Source organism: Xylona heveae, assembly GCF_001619985.1.
Source record: "Xylona heveae TC161 unplaced genomic scaffold L228scaffold_1, whole genome shotgun sequence".
NCBI lineage: Eukaryota > Fungi > Ascomycota > Xylonomycetes > Xylonales > Xylonaceae > Xylona > Xylona heveae.
The window spans coordinates 2572908-2591999 of NW_017264193.1; the positions used below are offsets into that span (position 1 = coordinate 2572908).

The 19092-nt window shown below is 49.1% G+C and overlaps 7 protein-coding genes across 7 annotated transcripts; 2 read left to right on the forward strand and 5 right to left on the reverse strand.

The window, feature by feature from the left end:
* Window positions 1-1552: 1552 nt before the first annotated feature.
* Window positions 1553-3634, reverse strand: L228DRAFT_265102 (hypothetical protein; the record flags this gene model as incomplete). Its single annotated transcript, XM_018334654.1, has 3 exons — window positions 1553-2679; window positions 2745-3024; window positions 3089-3634. The coding sequence occupies 3 exons, from the start codon at window positions 3632-3634 to the stop codon at window positions 1553-1555; spliced, it is 1953 nt and encodes a 650-aa protein (XP_018192287.1).
* Window positions 3635-5947: 2313 nt separating this feature from the next.
* L228DRAFT_17726 (hypothetical protein) lies at window positions 5948-6742 on the reverse strand. Its single transcript, XM_018329525.1, has 2 exons — window positions 6590-6742; window positions 5948-6526 (listed from the first exon to the last, which is right to left on the reverse strand). Exon 2 carries the CDS (start codon window positions 6454-6456, stop codon window positions 6088-6090), a length of 369 nt encoding a protein of 122 aa, XP_018192288.1. The 5' UTR covers window positions 6457-6526; window positions 6590-6742; the 3' UTR covers window positions 5948-6087.
* A 968-nt stretch (window positions 6743-7710) lies between these two features.
* On the reverse strand, window positions 7711-8502 carry L228DRAFT_235766 (hypothetical protein; the record flags this gene model as incomplete). Its single annotated transcript, XM_018330755.1, has 3 exons — window positions 7711-8027; window positions 8141-8364; window positions 8471-8502. The coding sequence occupies 3 exons, from the start codon at window positions 8500-8502 to the stop codon at window positions 7711-7713; spliced, it is 573 nt and encodes a 190-aa protein (XP_018192289.1).
* A 3204-nt stretch (window positions 8503-11706) lies between these two features.
* On the forward strand, window positions 11707-12893 carry L228DRAFT_243246 (hypothetical protein). The gene has a single exon (XM_018331639.1). The coding sequence runs from the start codon at window positions 12046-12048 to the stop codon at window positions 12445-12447; it is 402 nt and encodes a 133-aa protein (XP_018192290.1). The 5' UTR covers window positions 11707-12045; the 3' UTR covers window positions 12448-12893.
* On the forward strand, window positions 12578-13203 carry L228DRAFT_17767 (hypothetical protein). Its single transcript, XM_018329530.1, has one exon. It carries the CDS (start codon window positions 12708-12710, stop codon window positions 13167-13169), a length of 462 nt encoding a protein of 153 aa, XP_018192291.1. The 5' UTR covers window positions 12578-12707; the 3' UTR covers window positions 13170-13203.
* A 1191-nt stretch (window positions 13204-14394) lies between these two features.
* L228DRAFT_279901 (hypothetical protein) lies at window positions 14395-16685 on the reverse strand. Its single transcript, XM_018335737.1, has 4 exons — window positions 16550-16685; window positions 16179-16327; window positions 16003-16101; window positions 14395-15909 (listed from the first exon to the last, which is right to left on the reverse strand). The coding sequence occupies exons 1-4, from the start codon at window positions 16592-16594 to the stop codon at window positions 14760-14762; spliced, it is 1443 nt and encodes a 480-aa protein (XP_018192292.1). The 5' UTR covers window positions 16595-16685; the 3' UTR covers window positions 14395-14759.
* An 848-nt stretch (window positions 16686-17533) lies between these two features.
* On the reverse strand, window positions 17534-18448 carry L228DRAFT_17820 (hypothetical protein). The gene has a single exon (XM_018329537.1). The coding sequence runs from the start codon at window positions 18287-18289 to the stop codon at window positions 17645-17647; it is 645 nt and encodes a 214-aa protein (XP_018192293.1). The 5' UTR covers window positions 18290-18448; the 3' UTR covers window positions 17534-17644.
* Window positions 18449-19092: the final 644 nt, after the last annotated feature.

Here is a 19092-nt window from a genome sequence, read left to right on the forward strand (position 1 = left end):
CAACTGTTTTCTTGGGACATCGTCCTCCATCAGACATCAGTTCTTCAACCTTGACCGAGCATGGCGCAATCTTCTCGGTCTATTGCCTGTACACTGGACTAGCGGACAACGCACAGGCCAATTTGACTACGAGCGAGGGAAGGCTGGCTAGTCCAGCTGTATGGCAGTAGAACTTAGGTAGGTATATGATACCGATAAAGGAAAATGCCGGCACTTGACGGGATTAGTGATGAGGGACTCTACATTGGAGAGAGCCAATAATTTTGCCTGGCCTGACTTTGTACTAGGCAGTCTTTAGGTCGGACCGGTCCCCCTCCCAGTAATTTCATGATATCAATGAGCTCTCGCGGATGTAATGAGTAGGTGCTTATTGAACGGAGCGGCGTTACACTTTCTGTACTGCATCAGACAAGGGTAAAGGCTTTGCTATCATGTCATTGTCCTGGCCCAGTCTCTATCAACGCTACGGGTATTTGGCCCCCATAAAATATTCTCAGAATGTAATAACATTTTTTATTAACAACAAACCTCCATATGCCTAATTTCTTCTTTAAACAAAAGTATGTAATTTCTCTATAATAACAGATACAAATCATTAATTATCTAATATTCCAAATATATATATATATTAGTTCTACATGATAGGTTACCCAAGAGAGCTCAATGATTAGTCATTCATCTTACGCAGCATAATTTGCATAAATCAAGTTTTCGGCACAAAGTAGATATGCAACAACGGACCCATCTCCAACCAATCAGAATGCCGTACAAAGAGATTACATCATCCACTTCTCTACCGTCTTCACCGCAGCGCCACTGTGCATCGCATATCCAACATTTTTTTGGGGAACATCAAATTTAACAGAGATATTGTGTATTGATATTCTCTACTCTTCTACAAACCCAGTCAAGGTGACTTTGTAGATCACCAATGACAAGGTGAGGACATGGCAAGCAAGAAGCCAAGCCAATCAAATTTGGCATGCCAATTTCCCATCAACGCCTGTAGAGTACTTCATGTCCGTGAGGACCCATTCCGAAATGCATCCATTTCCATTAAGCGTTTTTGCTTCGTGCTGTGCTTCCCATATACCATGCAAAACCCATCCCAATCAGACCCAGTCCTATACCCGAAAATGTATGCGACTAAAAAGGGGAAGTGGAAAACGCTGTCGCTTTATCCCCGTAAATGCTTCAAAAAAAGGAAGAAATGAACACGAGATGGATCAAGAAGAGAAAAGGCAGATGCCACATGCAGCAGCAACAACCTTCCTTTCTAGCCCGGAACGTGAATAGAATATATATACAACGAGGAGTTCAAATGGTTTCCCAGGCTCCAATTTGCCCTTGAAACGCCATACTAATGCAACCAAACCGATGCCACGAAAAGAAAAGATGCCAAAGCGTATGATGCAATCAAAGGGTAAGAAGTGGAAGTAGAAAGGTAAGCAAGGCAGAGATATGCGCTTGGTTCAAAATAAATAGGAATAGTGATAGTGATGATGACGATGCGCATAATGACAATAGTAACCACGACAGCGGCGTCCAACGATTAATGATAAAAGCTAGGCTGTGAAAGTGGAGGCCACTGAGTTGTCTGGTTTGACCATGTATCATGGGAATAAAACGGAACCACACCAGTTTTGCGCTCGTTCGAAGACTTGCCCAAAGGCTGGTAATGCATCTGGTCAAAGCCAAGATGATGAAGGTTGTTAATCGACCCTGACGGAGGAGGAACGAGAAGAGTGTTCACGCTCCGCACGGGTCGGTATGGCGAGTTCCTCTGTGCCAAGATAAACGAGGGTGAAAGATGGCTCTGCGAATGCACATATCCAGGCAAGCCCGCCGAGGCAGGAGAGGACATGGCTGAAGGAAGAGAGTAGGGGCTCTGTCGGCGAGACTGGTCACCAAAGGGCGAAATAGAAAACGGCTGAGAGGTCGGTTGAGCAGAAGGAGGGGGCAGTGGCGGCGGGGCCACTGCACTTGGCTGAGGCCAAGCAAGCTGTGGAGGAAAAGAAGTCGTCATGGCCTGTGACGTGGTCGGAGGAGGGAGTTGCGTCGACGGAGGAGGAATGTTGAAGCCGTTGCCAACGGGGGTTGTTGAAAGAGAGAGATTTGGGACCGGCAGCCGTGGGATGTTTTGATGAGGGACCATCGGAACCATAGAAGGCGCCGAGGTCGAACTGGATGTCGCGCTCGGAGCACCGGAGAGCGTGACTCTCTTCGAGGGCGGTTCTTGAGCGTTGTCATCGTAGCTCCGCTTTCGACTCGATAATCGCTGTTCAGGCTCGAGGCTGTGACCAACTGGTGGCGGCACAAAGCTGCTTGCGCGAGGGAGAGTTGGGATAGACTGGGCAAACGTAGAGTGGCTTGGCGATGTGGTTCCCAAAAAGGGCGGGGAAGCATGCGTGGAAGCAGGAGGCGATGGCAACGATGGTGGGACAGCCAGACTTGAAACGGATGGTTGCAAGGGTTGAACTGGAGACGGCCTCGAAGCCTTCTCATAATAGTCCCAAAATTTGGCCAGCTTCATCTGCCATGCCTTCCACTCAGTTTCCGAGGTGAAGAGGCTATAACGCATGTTGCTGAGGAATTCAACTTCCATAATGTGAATCTCCTGAACCGAGATCCCAGAGACTTCAGCCCATGTCTTATTCGTGTACGTGTTATCATCCAAGACTATATTCGTGTTAGTGATCATTTTCAAATGGGGCCATTGATATTGTATAGCTGCAGCCACCTACATTTGTTACCGAGCATCAAGGCAACGGTCAAAAGACGAAATTCACTGCCTGGCTTGCCCTTGACGCTAGGGTTCATATTCTTCAGTCGATATATGAAGAGAAGGGCAAGCAAGACTACATTCTGAGTCACCTGCGTAGTCGACAAAATCGTGGTGACCCATTTCCTGAAACCCGTTGAAGGAAGAGCTTCCCTGACAAGCGTCGTGGGCACCAGAGAAACTGACGAATCCTCCACGCGCTGCAGATTCGCAGACGACTCGAACCAGAAAAGGCAAGTAATCTAGGTATTGCGGGTTAGCACTTCCGTCACCACACCAATTGCAAAGCCTTGTAATCAAACTCACTCCGGCTGCAAAGTCCGCAAGGCTGCCCTTGCTATTATTGATGGATGAGGGAATCTGAAGGTAGGATATGATGGAACTGGCGCTTGAACTTCTCCGTCGCTGAGCCGATTCAGAAGGAGCGGTTCGGCGTGAACTGGGACTTGACGGTTGGCTCGAGGAGTTGACTACAGACACGTTTCCATTATAATATCCGGGTATCGTTTTGCTCGGCACTCTAGTGGGAGGATTTGAGAGTCGATGAGACTTGATCGGTGTCAAGTATGCATTCTTTAGAGTATTGTATGATCGACCACCATAGCTCAGAGGCACGAGATTGTTAATTTTGGATCCGTTCATATCCTCGGGGGGTGTTCGGACGCCCCCGGCCACCGTTGGCGTCTGGTTGGACGAGCTTGAGTACCAGGTTTTTGGGCGGGATGATCGTTCAGCGGTTTCGATGCCGTGAAGGGAGTCGTAGGTGGAATGGACGGCGGGAGCGAGAAAGTCCAACGGCGGGTTCGACGAAAATGGTTGATACATGAATGAGAACGGCTGAACGTCGACCATGGAGACGGGGCCTGCTCAGGAAACAGGCAGGTTGTAAAAGGCCTTAGAAAGGGTCTATGACAGATAGAAGTATTAAGATGAGGTCGAGACGGAGCAGGTCGAACTGGTGAAGCGGATGATGAGTGATGGAGTTGGTCGTCGTCGTCGTCGTCTCAGAATACTATTGAATAAATGGGACGGATGTCCAGCCGTCTTGTGAATGCTGGAATGGAAGGTGAAGGAGTGATCAAGGACGGAGCGGGACAGATCAAGGAAGGTGCAGCCCAAAGCCGTTCCTTCCAGCAATGAGGGCACTATCGAACAGGTCCTGCCGTCACAATGATGTTGCACAAGACGCGTATCTCGTAGATATCAAGCTCTCCAACGGATAAGCTTTTAAGTAGAACCGAACGAAGCCGCCGACTATAAAAGGTAGGTAGGTAGGTAGGGCTCTTCAGCGTTGCAAGCCGTACAAAGGGAGAATCAAAACAATGGAGAGCAGAGGAGATGTTGGAGCACGCCAGGGGTCAACAACGTGCCTTTTGGATGAAGAGGAGAGAGGAGAAAAGGTCGTTTATTGCTATCATAATTGCAACCTAAGCAGGTGGACACCGAGGACATGATAAAACATTCCACGGCATCCGGCCAACTGACAATGGGAGACCCATTACGGGTAGGTCAAGAAAGAGGCTGATCTCCAAAAAAGCGGCCAAGGACCAGGGCCGGTTGATGTCAGAGCCGACGTCTTGGGTTGTGGGAAGAACGACGCTAGTCTGGTTTGGGTGTGGCCGGCCAAGCAACACAATGAGAGCGCCATCATCAAACAAAAAGCCCTAGTTTGAATAGCACCGAAATGGTCGCATCAACGCCGCGTGCCGCAATCATACTAATGCTGGGAAGATTCTCGCCTGCGAGGACGCGGAGGGGAGGGGTGAAGGGGGGAGGGGGGAGGGAAAGAGTGGGAAGGGTGGAAGAAAGGTCGGAGGCGGCGGCGACGGCGGCGGCGGCAGAAGCTATAGTGGATTGGTTTGGTTCATGGTTCGTAGAAGGAGTGTCTGTGAGCGAGAAGTGAAAGCGTGCGTGCGTGCGTGCACTGCGTGTGTGTGAGATGTGTGGGTTGAGCGAGAAGTGAGAAAGTCAGAGAGTGCAAGCATCAAGTGGAGAATGGGTATTGGTACGGGCGGTCAGCGTTTGGTGACCGGGCGAAATAATGGGAGATGGGGATGCGCATGCCGGTTAGAATCTTCTGGGAACAGAAACGTACGAGGTGTCCCTAGCCTCGCGCCTAAAGAATTCCTGTTCTCTTTCTCTCTCATGCCTCCTCGGGAGCGCTATTGGTCATCGAGTGACACCGGAAAAGGGTGATGGGCGAGTTGACTTGTGGGTAAAAGGGGGGGCGCGGTTTTGGTCGCGGCGTTGTTGATGGACAACCTGACAAGCATTTCATGTGGGCGCGTGTGTGTAGTTAGTGGGATGTGGATAATCGGATTGGATCCAAAAGGCAAAGCAAGCAGGCAGGTAGGTATAGTAGCTAGGCGGACAGGCAGGCGAGTAGGCAAGGACAAGCCCGTTCGTGTGCAGGGAGCCCGAAAAAGTTATCATAGCGTCGAAAAAGGATGATCCAAAAGACTTTTCCCTAGGAGTCCCGGGCATGATTTTGCTCTGAACTGACTCTGGGGCCAGCCGCGCCGGCGTCGGCTAGGTGGGGGTTGGGAAAAAGCGAAGGGGCCAAGGTGACGACGGGACATGCCAGACAAGGCCGAACAAAACCAAGAGAAAAGCATGAGCAAGATCATTAATTGAGTACGGGGGGGTACATGGTGTGAAAATACCGTACTCATCGTAAAGCACCAATAATACAGGATGCAATGGGGAAAGCAACGGAATAGGTGGGCTCCGGCACCAACATCGGCGTCGCATGTCCTACAGTGCTACTAGGCTGGGCGTCGACGACTGGGACTAGCTAGGCCGTGGATGATTGATGAGAGATGATGGAACAAAGGACCAAAAAGTATGATTATTGAAGGCGCAATGTCCCGTTGGTGCGTTTTCGGTTAAGTGACCACTGCCTTCCCCATCGAACCAACTCAGATCCATGGGCGGGCTGCGTTCGTATGGAACGAAACAGGGCTGCCTCAGCCGGCATGGGTTCTTGTCGCAAGGAACGGAATCCACGCTGTAGCTGATACTTCATCCGAGTCCCGACGAGCGAAACCGGACAAGTACCGGTCCGATATGGCCAACTCACATCTGGCTCAGACAAGGGCGGTGGGAGATACACGTTGGCATGCCGGCGACCGGACAAGGATCAGTACGAGTACAGGCACAAGGCCGAGATCCAATTTCTGACCAGGTACCGGGTACATGCAATCTCCTGTCGCTCCTGCTGAGAGACCTTCCTCGCTTGGTTCGCAAGCACTTCGGAGCCCCGATGCTGAAAAAGAAAAGTAAAAAAGATGAGAAAAAAAAAAAAGTCAGACCGCACACCTGGCACAGATCAAGGACCCATAGGAGATCCATGATGACCCAGAGCCTCTCCCCCCCTCCATCTCCACCCACCACAAGACTTTCCCCCCCAAGCTAACTGCATGATTATTGTGCTGCACAGAAGTACAAACGAACGCACACATGCACGAAACGCCCTTTTGTCCACCCCTCCTGGTCCCCTGGTCTGGCCCCATGGTTGAGAGGAAACCTGCTCCTTTGGCTTCAATCTCTTTCCCTTGGAGCCGGTCGACGGCTATTCGCTCCCTCGTTGCTTGTCGCCTTGGAACCCTTCTCCGTGGCTTTTTGCCAGGCCGAGTGATTCCCGGCTCTTCTTGCATCCAGCCCTTCAATAACATTTAGTCAATCCTTAGCATTTGTCCGCCTGCTGACTCTCCTTGTCCCGGCCCCATTACACGCATCGTCCGACTTTAGCCTTTTTCAATTATTTTCTTTTCATTTCAACGGATCCTCATTTTGTGATTGTCTTACCCATCTCCGAATAAGGGGCCCGAAAGAATGAATTGGCCCACTACGGGAACGACACTCTATTATCGATCAGTCAAAGATCGGCCGCCCGGTTCGCTTCATGTTGCAATCGGCCTGGCTCAGTCAAGTCATCCGTCCAAGATCGAGCTGATTAGCAGGAATGCTTCCGGCCGACACGCAGGCCAACAAATGAGTTTTGAGATGGTTACTTTTCCCCCTTCTCTTCTTGGCTCTAAAGGAACATTGCTATAACCGGCCAACCGACGACTTCCTTGACTTCCTTTCTACGTCCGTTTCTCGCTCGATCGGTCCATGCTCGGACGGCCGATCAAAAAAGTCGGGAGAAGAAAGAATTAATTTTAGTCTTGGCAGATACAGTCTAGACTATCACATCTTGTATTCCGACCGAGCTATGAGCAACGAATACAGAGCCTCGTAGAAGGAAGACTATGGAGTAGGGTTTATTTGACAACCCTCTGTAGCTCGTCATCATGACCGTATCACGACGGTTGGCCCCCTTTAGCATCCGGACCAAACAAAAGTATCCCTTAAGATGCATTATCTCAAGATCCCAGTAAGCTAGGCTCTCACTCCCAGAGTACACGGCGCGTTTCCATGAAAGAACGGCAGCTGTGACTATGTTGCTTCCTGTTAGAGAGGGTTTCGGAGCCAGAGCTACGCGTGGACGCGTTCCATCTGTTTGCATTCCGCTCAGGGACTATGTGATAAAGCTGCCTAGACCGATGCAAGCATCGAGGAGAGCATGATGCGGGTTGATGCCACAAGGTCCAGCGGACAAGGACATGGGAAAAGGGCGCATGTCCGCTGATCCGTACTGATTCACGGGCCTCCTGAATTGCGCCTTCGTGTCCTCTCCTTTCACGGCCATGGGTCTTTGTCCAACAAGATGCAAGACGAAGACAGTGATGTACATGGAGTCTGGTGTCCGAGAACTTCTGACCAAAACTGTCGGCTCAGACTCGGAGTACAACTGGCTGCTACGGCGGCAAGTGGTCTGGTGGGATCAACATTATTACTGGGATTCTCGTAAGGGTCAAAATGGCACAGCAGCACCGAAACCGCCATGCTAAGTCATGCCGGCACCAGTCAGTCGAACACGGAAGTCAGGACATGATGAGGGTGGAGAGGGAATCAGATCCGACGAGCTTGCTCTCTGGAAGAAAATGACCAGGGCCACTTCCTTTTGGCCTGCGTGTGGCGGGGCGGTAGCGCGCGACACCGTCTCGGCAGGAGGACAGACGTGGGTTTGGGGGCAGAAACAAGGGCGGCATCAGAAACGCAGCGAGATGATCGGGCTCGTTCCTTTGGGTGACATGATGCGTCGATGAGGGGCCAACAGAAAATCTCTGTTCCGAGTTGCGGGCAAGATTCAAAGGGGTCATGGAAAGGATAATAATAAAAGTCCAATTTTGGGACCGGCCTTTTAGCAAAAGAGCCAATCAAGCTGTGATTATGCGCGTATGGATCGGAAGGCGCGTGTACGAGACGGGTCCAGTCATGGGGGATGGACAGGATAATTTACCGGGGACTTACCCTCTCGGCGGGACAAAGTAAAGTAAGAGATGATTTTGATGATGGTGCGGATGATGATGTTGACGCCGAGAGGGTGATTTAGGTTGGTTGGGTGGTGGGGAAAGGTGGGTGGATAGGTGGCAGAGTCACAGACGCGAGGTGTTGCCGTAATCCCAGAACCCATTTGTCCTTTGAGCCACCCCAACTGGTGTATATTGTTGTCTTGGCCGAGCTGGGAAAGATGTCTGGTCATCCATGTTACAGTAGTAGGGGGGGTGGGAGGTGGGGGGAAAAGGGAAAGTTACAGGTCCAAAGCAGCGTGAACTCAGATATGTACGGTAATTGTGGTACCTTCTCATCTCCGTGCCTTCCGTGGTCAGCATTTTTTCTCCTCGGGCTCTCGCTAAAGTTGGTCCCAAGATTTGCTCCCAACCCAAACCCTCGACTTTTTACATGAAAGAATGGAGACAGCTGAAAAAGGGCCGGGTGGCGATTGGCGATAGGCCGAAGCGAACTGTCTAATCCCTTTATGGTGGTCGTCCGTGGCATTTTCCTCTTCACACTTCTGCCACACACGTAGCTTACACCATTTGCCCTTTTTTCGTATCGTGCTACGTACTGTCCTTGGTGAATTTAGCCCTTTTCTTCGTGTATTGAACGGGAACACTGGTGTCAAAACGGTGATACGAACAGCCGAAAACGCAAGGGCAAACTGCCGCAAGACTAACTACTAGTTCTCATTATGAAGATCAATAACTTAGAGCTTTGAATTATCGAAACAGGCGTATCACGAGGGATGTGGGTCAAAGGCGTGGATCCGAATACGCCTAGACATCAATTCGTTCAGTGCTAAATTCCGATATTGATTGATTGATTGATTGATTGATTGATGATGATGATGATTACGAGTCGACCGATGACAATACAGAAAAAGTGACGGAAAGATGACCTCTAATTTGTATGGATTTTCCCGAACCTCGATACGTGCAAATAGATGACTGACAGGACAGGCCCTTTTTAATTTTCCTTAAAAGGGGATTTTAGTGTACATGATTGCAGATCAAACTGGATACGTCTGCTGATTGGCTGGATGGACGACGTTTAGAAAGATATGCAAGAAAGCGGAAGGAGAGGAAATTGTCAGGCTGCAGCCGCCGTTGGGTTGAGAAATGTGCACAAACAGTGGGTGTGCCTATAGTTTGGATGCCTTGCTGGGATGCAACACCAAGTCAAGCTCCTTCGATATCCAAGGGGCGGCTGCGAGTCTGATTAAGCGAGGTGAGCTTCTCGACTTGAGTGGAAAAGCAACGCAGAGACTGCACAAAGGAGCCAACAAGGCAAGTGATTATGGCTAGTTGATGTGGCCATTGAGATATGAGCGGGCTAGAGTGAGTTCACAAGACATACGCAAGGTTGCTTAGGTGCCAAGGGTCTTGACGCTGTTCACGGACAGATACACTAAAGTTTCGGCGCCGATGTTGTTGATGGATATTTCCAGGGCACGAACTGCCTTACTCAAGCATCAAATACTGCTGCAACGGGTGTGAACTTTTAGCTTCACGATTTTGGTACTACAACACCTTTTTCGTGCTATCGTTGCAAGGCCCCTTGATCAGTCGTGCAGGGAATGTTCGTTCCGTCGCTCCTGTCGAATGACTTCGGCGGTTTCTAAAAGACCGCCGAACCGGCTCAGTTCGGCAGAAAGACGACGAAGAATGGGTCAGTAATCATATCCACTTTCAATAGCAGCATCGTTAATTATTGCCTGCCTAACTAATCAATTCACGGGTTACACAGAGGGCAATCTTCTTCCTGGCGCGGACATAGCATAGAGCCCACCGGGAAAAACGGTGGCACGCGAGAAAACGATGGGCACGTACCGGTACTATAGTTCCGTCGGCCATTTCCCGCACTGACCCAGTATTGTTACTCTTGTTCCCACTTGGCAGCTGGGGCCCTCGGGGGCTGTCTATGGGCAGACCACGCTGAACTTTTTCTCGTTTGCTCCATCATTCCCGCGCACTTAACGCAGGATCGACGCGTCATAATCACACTGGGACCGAGGATCGCAGCCCCCGAGGCACGCCAGAATATGACATGTCTGGGCTCCACTGACTTTTTTTGAAAGTGAAGGGATCTTTTCATCTCCACTTGTCATGCTCGGTTTCTCTCTCGGCATGCTCAAATTTCGAAATGTTTCAACGTTCTAGATGGCGGGGCTAGAATTTTACTCTGAGCGAATGTCGGTGACGGACCCGTAGCGCTTTCCCAGCTGCCGTTTCTCATCAATATCATCATCATCGTTGTCATAAAAAAAAAAGAAGTGTCTGAACTTCCAAGTACCATGCCCACCTCAGGCAAATAAAACAGGGGAGAAATCCGCGGAAGATCCCTTTGGAGAACTGACTAGCCACCATCCCGGATACCTGTTCCCAGACATATCTATATCAAATTGTTTCATCGTCACACGCATGAAGAGATGGAGGCTTGTCGGAAATAGTTCTGGATTGCAGTTCTGGTGGACCTCTCGGCGCCCAAAAGAATTTGGAACAGTGTAGATCTTCCAGTCTGATCAGGCAGGCAGATGACGGAAGGAAAAGCCAGATCCGGCATTTGCGGGCACCGCGATCAAGGGCATAGGTAAATAACGTTTTTGTGTGATGAGCTGGCCACGCAAGGGAAACGAATTTACTCTCGCGTTCTGATTCAGCGCCTCAGGGCTGTATGTATTATGCGGTCTTTTGATGAGACTCGACGCGACATTATTATGTGACGCCCTATATTGCTTCTGCTGCTCCTTGGCTGCCCCCACACGAAATGTTCAAGGCTCTGGGTTTGCGGCTCCTTTTTGCAGGTTTGGCACTTCATCGATAGGAGTCACCACGGAGTGCACATGATGCATCGTATGCATGTACCTTCGTACAGTGTACAGTACGGCCATTTTATCACTATACCACTTCGTATTGATGTATTGGCTGGTCAAGGAGCAATTTTTGTTGTTGATCAGCCACGGTATGAATCAAAATGCGGCTGGCTAAATCCATTATCAGACAGGGCACTGACATCCGAGACATGCACGCATGATGTTTGGAACCCAGCATAATGATGATGACAGCATGCGAAAGGAAAGCAAAAAAAAAAAAAAAAAAAAAGTATGAGCGCAGTCTTGCTGTACAATAACATGACATGTTTTAAAAGGATGACCGAACGGCAGGGACAAAGCGGTCCAAACCATGACGAGGAGCGAAACAATTATGCCGGGATTTCTTCGGACGATGCCTAGGATCCCTGAGAATAATTGCACGGTTTCGGTTACGGTGTGGATTCTTCTATTGCCACTGTATGATATTATCGAGTAGATTATTGAAGCGGCCAGTCCAATAATACTGCAGTACCACTCATCAAATAATATTCGGTTGATATCAGTAATAATATGAACTACCGATTACCTTGAGGGATGCCTGAGCTATTATTGGACTGTACTCCGATATTTCTGGATTCTTGTTTGATGACCATAGGACGATATGATCCTTGAAATTCCTTTACAACATCTGATGCGTATCCAAACTCTGTACGTGAGTCTAATAATCAATTAGGCCAAACTGAGCATCTGTGAGTCGTTTACAATTGGCGGTTACTCGTATGCATCCAAGGCTTCCTGTCAAATAGTGTCGATCCTTGACAAGAGTATCCAAGTCCGACTTTCTAGCACAGCCATCGCGTGCATCAGAAGCCAAGAAGGCTCTATTGCCACGCGTCCGAACTGGGGCCGATACGATTGCGGCGCCACAGGGATTCGTGATTGATTACCCAGAGGACCACACACAACCTTTGGAGTGCGATCGTTGTTTCGATAAGAGAGAAAGTCTATTGGGGGTCATTTTTCTTTCTACGATGGAATCAGACCGAGGGCGGGGCTCGGACAAATGCCCAAGAAGAAACAGGAACCCTTGGCCCTTGGGGAAAGATCATCTTCTTGCTTCGTCTTGTTCTTCTTTGCCATTGGAAAAGGCATTGTCTGGTCGCTTTGCGTGCTGGCTGGCTTACTCACACCCACAACTTTCTTCTCAGCCACCTATCTTCCTTCTCCGCCCCATCTGGATCGGATCCAAAATGGTGATCATCCCTTTTCTCCATCAGCCAGTTTCTCACACATTAACTCCGTGTTTTTTTGGGTAAAAGGACCATGTCGTTTGATTGGCGCCACCATTGCCAGCCCATGGTCACAGACCATGTTAATCGCAACCATGTCCTCAACCTCGTCACGAACTGGGCCCCGATTCATTGCCGCTCCTCTGTTCTTTACCTACCTGGAAACTGGTAAGTAGATGACAGGGTGACGCGTGACGGGAACGAGGAGCGACGTACTCATTTAGAACAGCATGAGCTCGCCTTCGCCATTATGTGTACTCCGATATCTCGATGACGCTGTCATGAGTTAACTTACATGTTACAGTGGCTTTGGCCCTCAAGCAGCCCCCCCCCAAACGCCCCCGTGTGCGGCTACTGGGACAAAATCTAGGTACTAAGCAGTCCAACCTATCAGAGTACTTTCTCAAGGGCCTGGAGAGCTCCTGAGGGGGGCAAAATGAGTGGAAAGTTCCTTTTATGGAAATCCTCAACGACAAGACAAGCCAAGCCAACTGCTGCCGCTCTCTTCTATTCTTTCTTTCCTTCCCATCGCGATGCGGTACATGTGCAAATTATGAAGTACGTCCGAATGAGCAAAATCCCGTCTCCGTCTTGTCACAAATCTTTTTTTTTTTTTTTTTTTGCCCCTTTTCATTGTTCTTCTCCGAGAAGGCAACCATGCGGGCCTAATGGCAGCTCTATTTTTTTTCTTCTCCTCTTCACGTGCGGGGTCGGGGTCGAGGTCGGGGTCGTGATTTTACTCTCCCTCCCAAATTTATGGAAGTTTCCATGGTCTACCTTGCTTCGAATCGCTCCGCTTCTCGGACTAGATCTGCGAGGCCTAGAGGATCAAAGTTTCATGTGCCGGGATCCATACATGACTAGAACCTGCTACGCTACGTTATGCTATTTTCTGTGACAACGGCAAATATGATTACACAAGTCATCGATATGAGCACCAACTAAGTTACAGACTTACCTAGCATACTAACTGTCGCAGTAACTAACTGAATGATCTTTGCCCCTCTTTTGGGGGGAGACCCGCAGGGGCCGCAGGTGGCTCAGCTGCTTCGTCATCACCACCGTTGTATCATGATACGCTCGTGAAAGAACAAAAAAAAAAAAAAAAAAAAAAACACGCGGTGAGAGGTGGTGGTATTCTCCACTCATCGGTCATATCCAAACTTGGAAGTTTCTATCTTAGAAGTTTCTATCGACTATTGTCATCTCTTTTTCTTCTTTTGTGGTGTATTCGTTCTCATTTCGTCATCTCTTTGTCTTTTGTGTCCTTGTCCTCGTTCATCATCTCTTTTTCTTCTGTGGAATTCTTATCCCCCTCTCGCCATCCTTTACATTTTCTCCCAAAGCCCGTCTGGACTTTCTTCCAACTACTATTCCCCTTTTTTCTTACACAAACTTACCTTCTAATCCTTTTGGAATTTTTGTCGAACTCTGAAACAAAGATAAACTCCTCACGTTTCACCTTTTGTCGAATATTACTGCAGCGATACGATACTGCTTCATCCACTTAATATCTATCTATATCTATATATCTATATATATATATATATATATTATACTGCACCCTTTTCAGAGTCACACTCTGCCTCAGGCCCTCACGGAGCACATACTCTGTCCGCTTCTATACCGAGCAATGCTCAGCTCATATTCTAGTTGCAATTAATCAATTAATCTTATCCACGTCACATCACACCGCACTCACTCAGATCAGATCAAATCAGATCATTCTAGAAGTTGATGTTGTGTTTACATTGACAGCAGTAGGAAAACAAGATCCGGCTCCTTATCTTCCCTCGTCCATTTGCTCTGATGCATCTCGTCTTGAGAATACTCATATAAAACTCGTTCGGCCCATGAGCCATGAGCCATCAAAGTCCTATGATCTTTTTGAAGCTCCGCGTTCTCTCAGACTGACACGCGATTCATCCCACACTCTCGTGCTCTGTATGATGCACTACAATGTAAGAGACTCAAAGGACAACTGAAACAATCTTTGATTGCTATTGCCAGAATTGCAATATGTCAGGAATCAGGATATTTGGCCTGCTTATGTGGCTCCCCCACAAGGTCCCCTGTATTGTTCAATCATAGACATGATGATATTGATGACGCACACTTGTAGTATTGAAATGATTTCTATTCAAAACGCCGTTCTTGGTTTATTTGGTATACTAGACCAAGATCCTTGTGGCCAAGTTATGCTTATCCTATTGGTATACTACTCAGCCGGTGAATACTGCTTGGTATTGGAAAAAAAAAATGCGAGAAGTGATCAAATCCCGAAAGTTGTATCACTCGCTCCAAAGACTCTAGGAGATGGGACGCCTGAATTAACGCCGGTCATGTCTTCTCATACCCCTTGATGATGACAATAACGCCGGAACGGAGAGAAAAGAAAAAAAAATAGAGGTGGAAGTTGTGCATCGACTGTGAAAACAGAAAGAAAGAAAGAAAGAATAAAGAAATGGAAGAGACGAATACTGCACCCTCAAGATCTGCCATCTTGTTTAAATGCCGTCTCTGCCGCAGAGGACGAGATTGCAACTGCTTCCGTCTTCGCCTCTTCCTCCCCCTCTTCCTCCCCCTCTTCCTCCGCCTCCACCATGTCAGGCTTTTCCTCGGCATCAATCAATTCAGGCGTAGGGGTCCGCGCCTGCGTCTGCGTCTGATCCGGGCCCGACTCAACACCCAGCTCAACATTACGAGAATCATCACCGCCTTGCTCCATGATTTGCACACTATCAGCCGACTCGTACCACTCATTCTGGAGCCAACCTGTAATCAATTCTCGCGCATGCTCCGCCATGTCGTAATACCCTGGATTATCCCTTGGCAAAAACATGCTCATATGGGCCATGGTTTCGTCCTTTGCCGCGTCATTCGTCGTCTTGTGGAAGAATTTCTTCAGCACTTCGCTCTTGGGCAGTGAGCAAAACGTTCGCTCGGCCCCGAGGACGCCGCTGCTCACGCGGCCAGAAGACTTTGCAGCGGCCGCGCTGCCCAGGCAGGTATATAGATTTGCAAAACCCAGATTATGCTCCGTCTCGAGCTGCGCGACGCGAGCAACTCGCTTTTTCAAGTCTTCTCCGCGCGCCAGACAGCCGACAAACTCCAGGTGTGAAAATACCCAGCCCCATCCTTCGGTGATCTGGTCCCGCTTCATATATGCTGCTGCGCCCCCGGCTGCGACTGCTCCTGCGGCGCCGGCAAACATGGCGTAGCGTCCCCATCGCTGCCACGCGGGCATGGCTGCCGCGTCGCCTCCCGTGTATATTGCTTCGCCGGTGCCAGCGCCAGTGGGAGTAGACGTGCCAGGTGTCCCGGATGATCCAATGCCGGGTAGTAGACCGAGCGGTGTTCGTGCGCCTGAGCCAGGACTCGAGGTGCCAGAGTTCGACCCGCCTGCCCATCCAAATGCTTTGCCGGCGTCGCGCAAGTACCCGTATGCTGTCGATGCCGTGTTGTAGTGTCCCTCAGCCCCGTGCGCGACTACGCCCGGTGCGATGCCCAGGTAGGGCGTGTCGAAGGCGAGGATGCCTTGGATATAAGGAAACATGAATGACGACGCTTCAGAGAAGTTGTCGCCCACTGGTCGTTCGGATGCTATCGATATGGTTGTTTCCGCGGCGACTATACCACTGCACCAGAAAAAAAAGGGTTATGTGAGACTTTGTTACTTTTGTAGATGCGAGGGAAGAGTGGGAAGAGTGGGAAGTGAAGGGTAGGCTTACCCCATGGAATGCCCGATTAATACCGTGCGCACTGACGGGTCTATTGTCGGTGATGATGTGCCTTTGGCCACTTCGAGGTCTATGACTTTGTTCTGTAGCCTGGGGGTACAGTTAGCACAGCAAGAAGGTAATTAGGTCGTTGTAAGTTATCGAATTGGCATGAATCGCATACGTACCAGTCTCGAAATCTTGCAACCGCCTCTTTCAAGTCTCCGCGTGTCTCAAACTTGGGATACACGAGCACCTCGATGTCGACCTTGGGCAGCGCATTGCTGAGAAGCTGGCGCAAGTGCTGCGGGAAATTGCCAAATGTGTCATCGCCGCCCTATGAGCCGTATTAGTCTCCTGTGTAATGTATTAAGCTCCCAGTGTATTATCATGCGCCAAATATGTAGTGTCATGTCCGAACATAGCTCATTCGAGCAGGATTCGAGAGAAGATGCTATGTTGCGATTTTGTGCGCGGAGGAGCCGCACTGCGGTGGGGTTCCCGGCGGTGTGATACGGTGATAGGATCGCAAATGCGACTTGACAGTAATGAGACTTACCTTGAACCCATGGATGAAGCAGAGCAAGATTGTCTTCTTCTTCATCTTGATCTCGTCGTCTTTCTCTGCATTGCTTGAAAGAAAAGGCAGGCCTGGCCGTTAGGTCTGGTCGAGAGAGGGAGAGTGTTGTGATAACTAATATCAGTTGGGAGAAAGAGAGGGAGGGCTATCGGAGTATGTTGTCATGGACTTGGACTTGTGGAGATGCGTCTGCGCTTGTGCTTTCTCCCCACCACCCATCCGTCCAAACGCGTCTCGGTTGGCATAACTCCATTTTCTACACGTAATTTCCCCCAGAATAATATTGAGTTAGGAATAATATTGACTTGGGAAAGAAAAAACTGATATAATAATGTGATTCCTGATTCAAATTGAATAATTAGTGCATCGTATTTATCATGTAATCACTGCATTCTATCTCTATCAGCATCTTGGTTCACTCCAGTCCTTTGAACAGACATTACGAGAAGATACAAACAGAGAACAAGAGACAGACAATTCATATATTATATTATCAGGTTATCTCAAGTTGACATGGATACAATATTATTAAGCAAGTTGTGATGCTGTGTATGACATATCTGTGTCAAATGAGTGTATGCTAGGACATGCTGTGCGGTGAATTGGGAGAAAACAAAGCGGGGGGAGATACATTGTAAAGTGTAAAGGTACAGATTATTATAAAGTCTTGGGCCGACTGGTGCCTGGAGCCAAAGCGAGAAGACAAAAACGGGAAAAGAGCAGAAAGAGAGTGAAGGAAATGACAGGGGAGGAGGGATTGCAAAGGGTGGAGGAAGCTAAAGATGTCACGGAAAGGGGAAAAAGAAGAGAAGTTGAAATATAAATCGAGCTCATCACGATATGCCCAGGCATCGGGTGTGAACGGGATTGAGAGACCAAATCGAAAAAAATATATTGAGTCAAATCAATAATCCATCATTGACCTTCTTTTCACTTTTCCGAGATGGATAAACAAGTGGGAAAGAAACTTTATGGTAAAAGTCCAACTCTTTCTCCAATTCCCTTCATCATTTCCCCTCCCCTCCAACCAAACAAGACCCCGCACAATCTCTGATATTTGACACATTGACAAAATTAATTGACAAAGACTCTCTTGACTTCGACCTTTTGACACGTCGGGTTCTGGGGCTTGTGGTCGCCATACACCCAGGCCAGTGTCTCGTAATTGTAGCCCGTATAATACGTCGAGCAGACATACCAGCGGTAGTAAGCCTTGTTCTCGATACCCGAGTAAGCAGGGACGATGCGGTCATCGACATAGGCTTGGATATTCAGTCTGTTGTGACTATCAAACGCAATGAGCTGGTAGTTGTCTTCGCCGGGGTAAAACAAGGGCAAGGCAACATTGGAGGCCGGGTTGGTGGCAAAGCCCATGGCCTCAGACTCGTTGAAGTTGCCGCCGCGGAGCACGTAGGTCAAGAGACCGGTCTCGCCGAGAGTCGCATTCTGGATATATGGGTTCGAAGAGCCGTTGAAGTTGTACTGAGACACGCCTTTGATGCCGCCGGGAGAAGAGGTCGCAATGGATCCGCCGACACAGAGACCCTCGATGGCAGCGCCCTCGTGACAGGCGACGAGCGCGGAGCCGTTAATGGTATGGTTTTGCGAAATGACGACCAAGTAGAACGGGGCAGATTGGTTTGTGAACTGGGCCATGGCCGATGAGGTCAGGCCGGCCAAGAGGCCAAAGAGGCTTGCGCCGATGAGTGAGAACCTCATCCTTTCTTTTGCTTTTGGTGTTTTGAGATGGGGGAATTAGGAAGTAAAATCGGGACTGTTCAAAACACTAGTGGTAGTAGTACAAACAGTAAACAAAAGATTTACTTTGGCTTTTGGAGGAATTGCAGTTGCGATTTGGGAGGTCCTCTCAAAACGAATGTAATTAGGCCGAGAGTGGTTTGCTGTTTGGCTTTGGAAGTTTTCTGCCCTGCAGGAAGAACGACTATGAGTTCCCCTCCCATGGGACCCTCTTTATATAAATCTCATATCCTGAGGAGAAACGGTGCAATAGCATAGAAAAGAGTAAGTGCGATCAAGGTCATCCATGCTGTCCGAGCTCCGCGCAGGCAAGGGCGGATGAGTAGTAGTACTGGCTTACAATGTGATGGGTCAGCACATCCAAGCAGTTCCATGAGGGTTCAAAAGTACAGCAGCGACCACACAAATGACGTGTGATTCCGCTTTCCGGTTGATACGACGCTCGTATTTTCTGTGGGGTACTGTGCAAGTGGTATCGCATGAGCCCAGGGCGTCCTCGTATTGTCGTCAAGCTTAAGTAACAATAGTTTACAAGAGCAGCAATGCGCGAGGATGATCGCAGGCAAATCCGACCTCAAAGTAGCATGGATTGCAGATATATTTGGTAAGCTGACAGTTAGTGCCCGCGCTCATCCAAAGGGAAAGACATTTTCGGCGGATAAGTAATCTTCTGTGAAGCTTTTTGACTAGCTGCTGTAGTTGAACAACGATGGCTTGTAAGTGTCACAGGATCAAAGGGGAACATCCTAGGGGATTACTCCGTA

Bases quoted from the DNA above. Each gene is read 5' to 3' on its own strand.
- L228DRAFT_243246 (XM_018331639.1), top strand. From the start codon at position 12,046: ATGCCCAAGAAGAAACAGGAACCCTTGGCCCTTGGGGAAAGATCATCT.
- L228DRAFT_17767 (XM_018329530.1), top strand. From the start codon at position 12,708: ATGAGTGGAAAGTTCCTTTTATGGAAATCCTCAACGACAAGACAAGCC.
- L228DRAFT_17726 (XM_018329525.1), bottom strand. From the start codon at position 6,456: ATGTTATTGAAGGGCTGGATGCAAGAAGAGCCGGGAATCACTCGGCCT.
- L228DRAFT_279901 (XM_018335737.1), bottom strand. From the start codon at position 16,594: ATGAAGAAGAAGACAATCTTGCTCTGCTTCATCCATGGGTTCAAG. The intron at 16,328-16,549 runs GTAAGTCTCATT...TACGGCTCATAG, and splicing joins GCTTCATCCATGGGTTCAAG to GGCGGCGATGACACATTTGG. The intron at 16,102-16,178 runs GTACGTATGCGA...CTGTACCCCCAG, and splicing joins GTTGCAAGATTTCGAGACTG to GCTACAGAACAAAGTCATAG.
- L228DRAFT_17820 (XM_018329537.1), bottom strand. From the start codon at position 18,289: ATGAGGTTCTCACTCATCGGCGCAAGCCTCTTTGGCCTCTTGGCCGGC.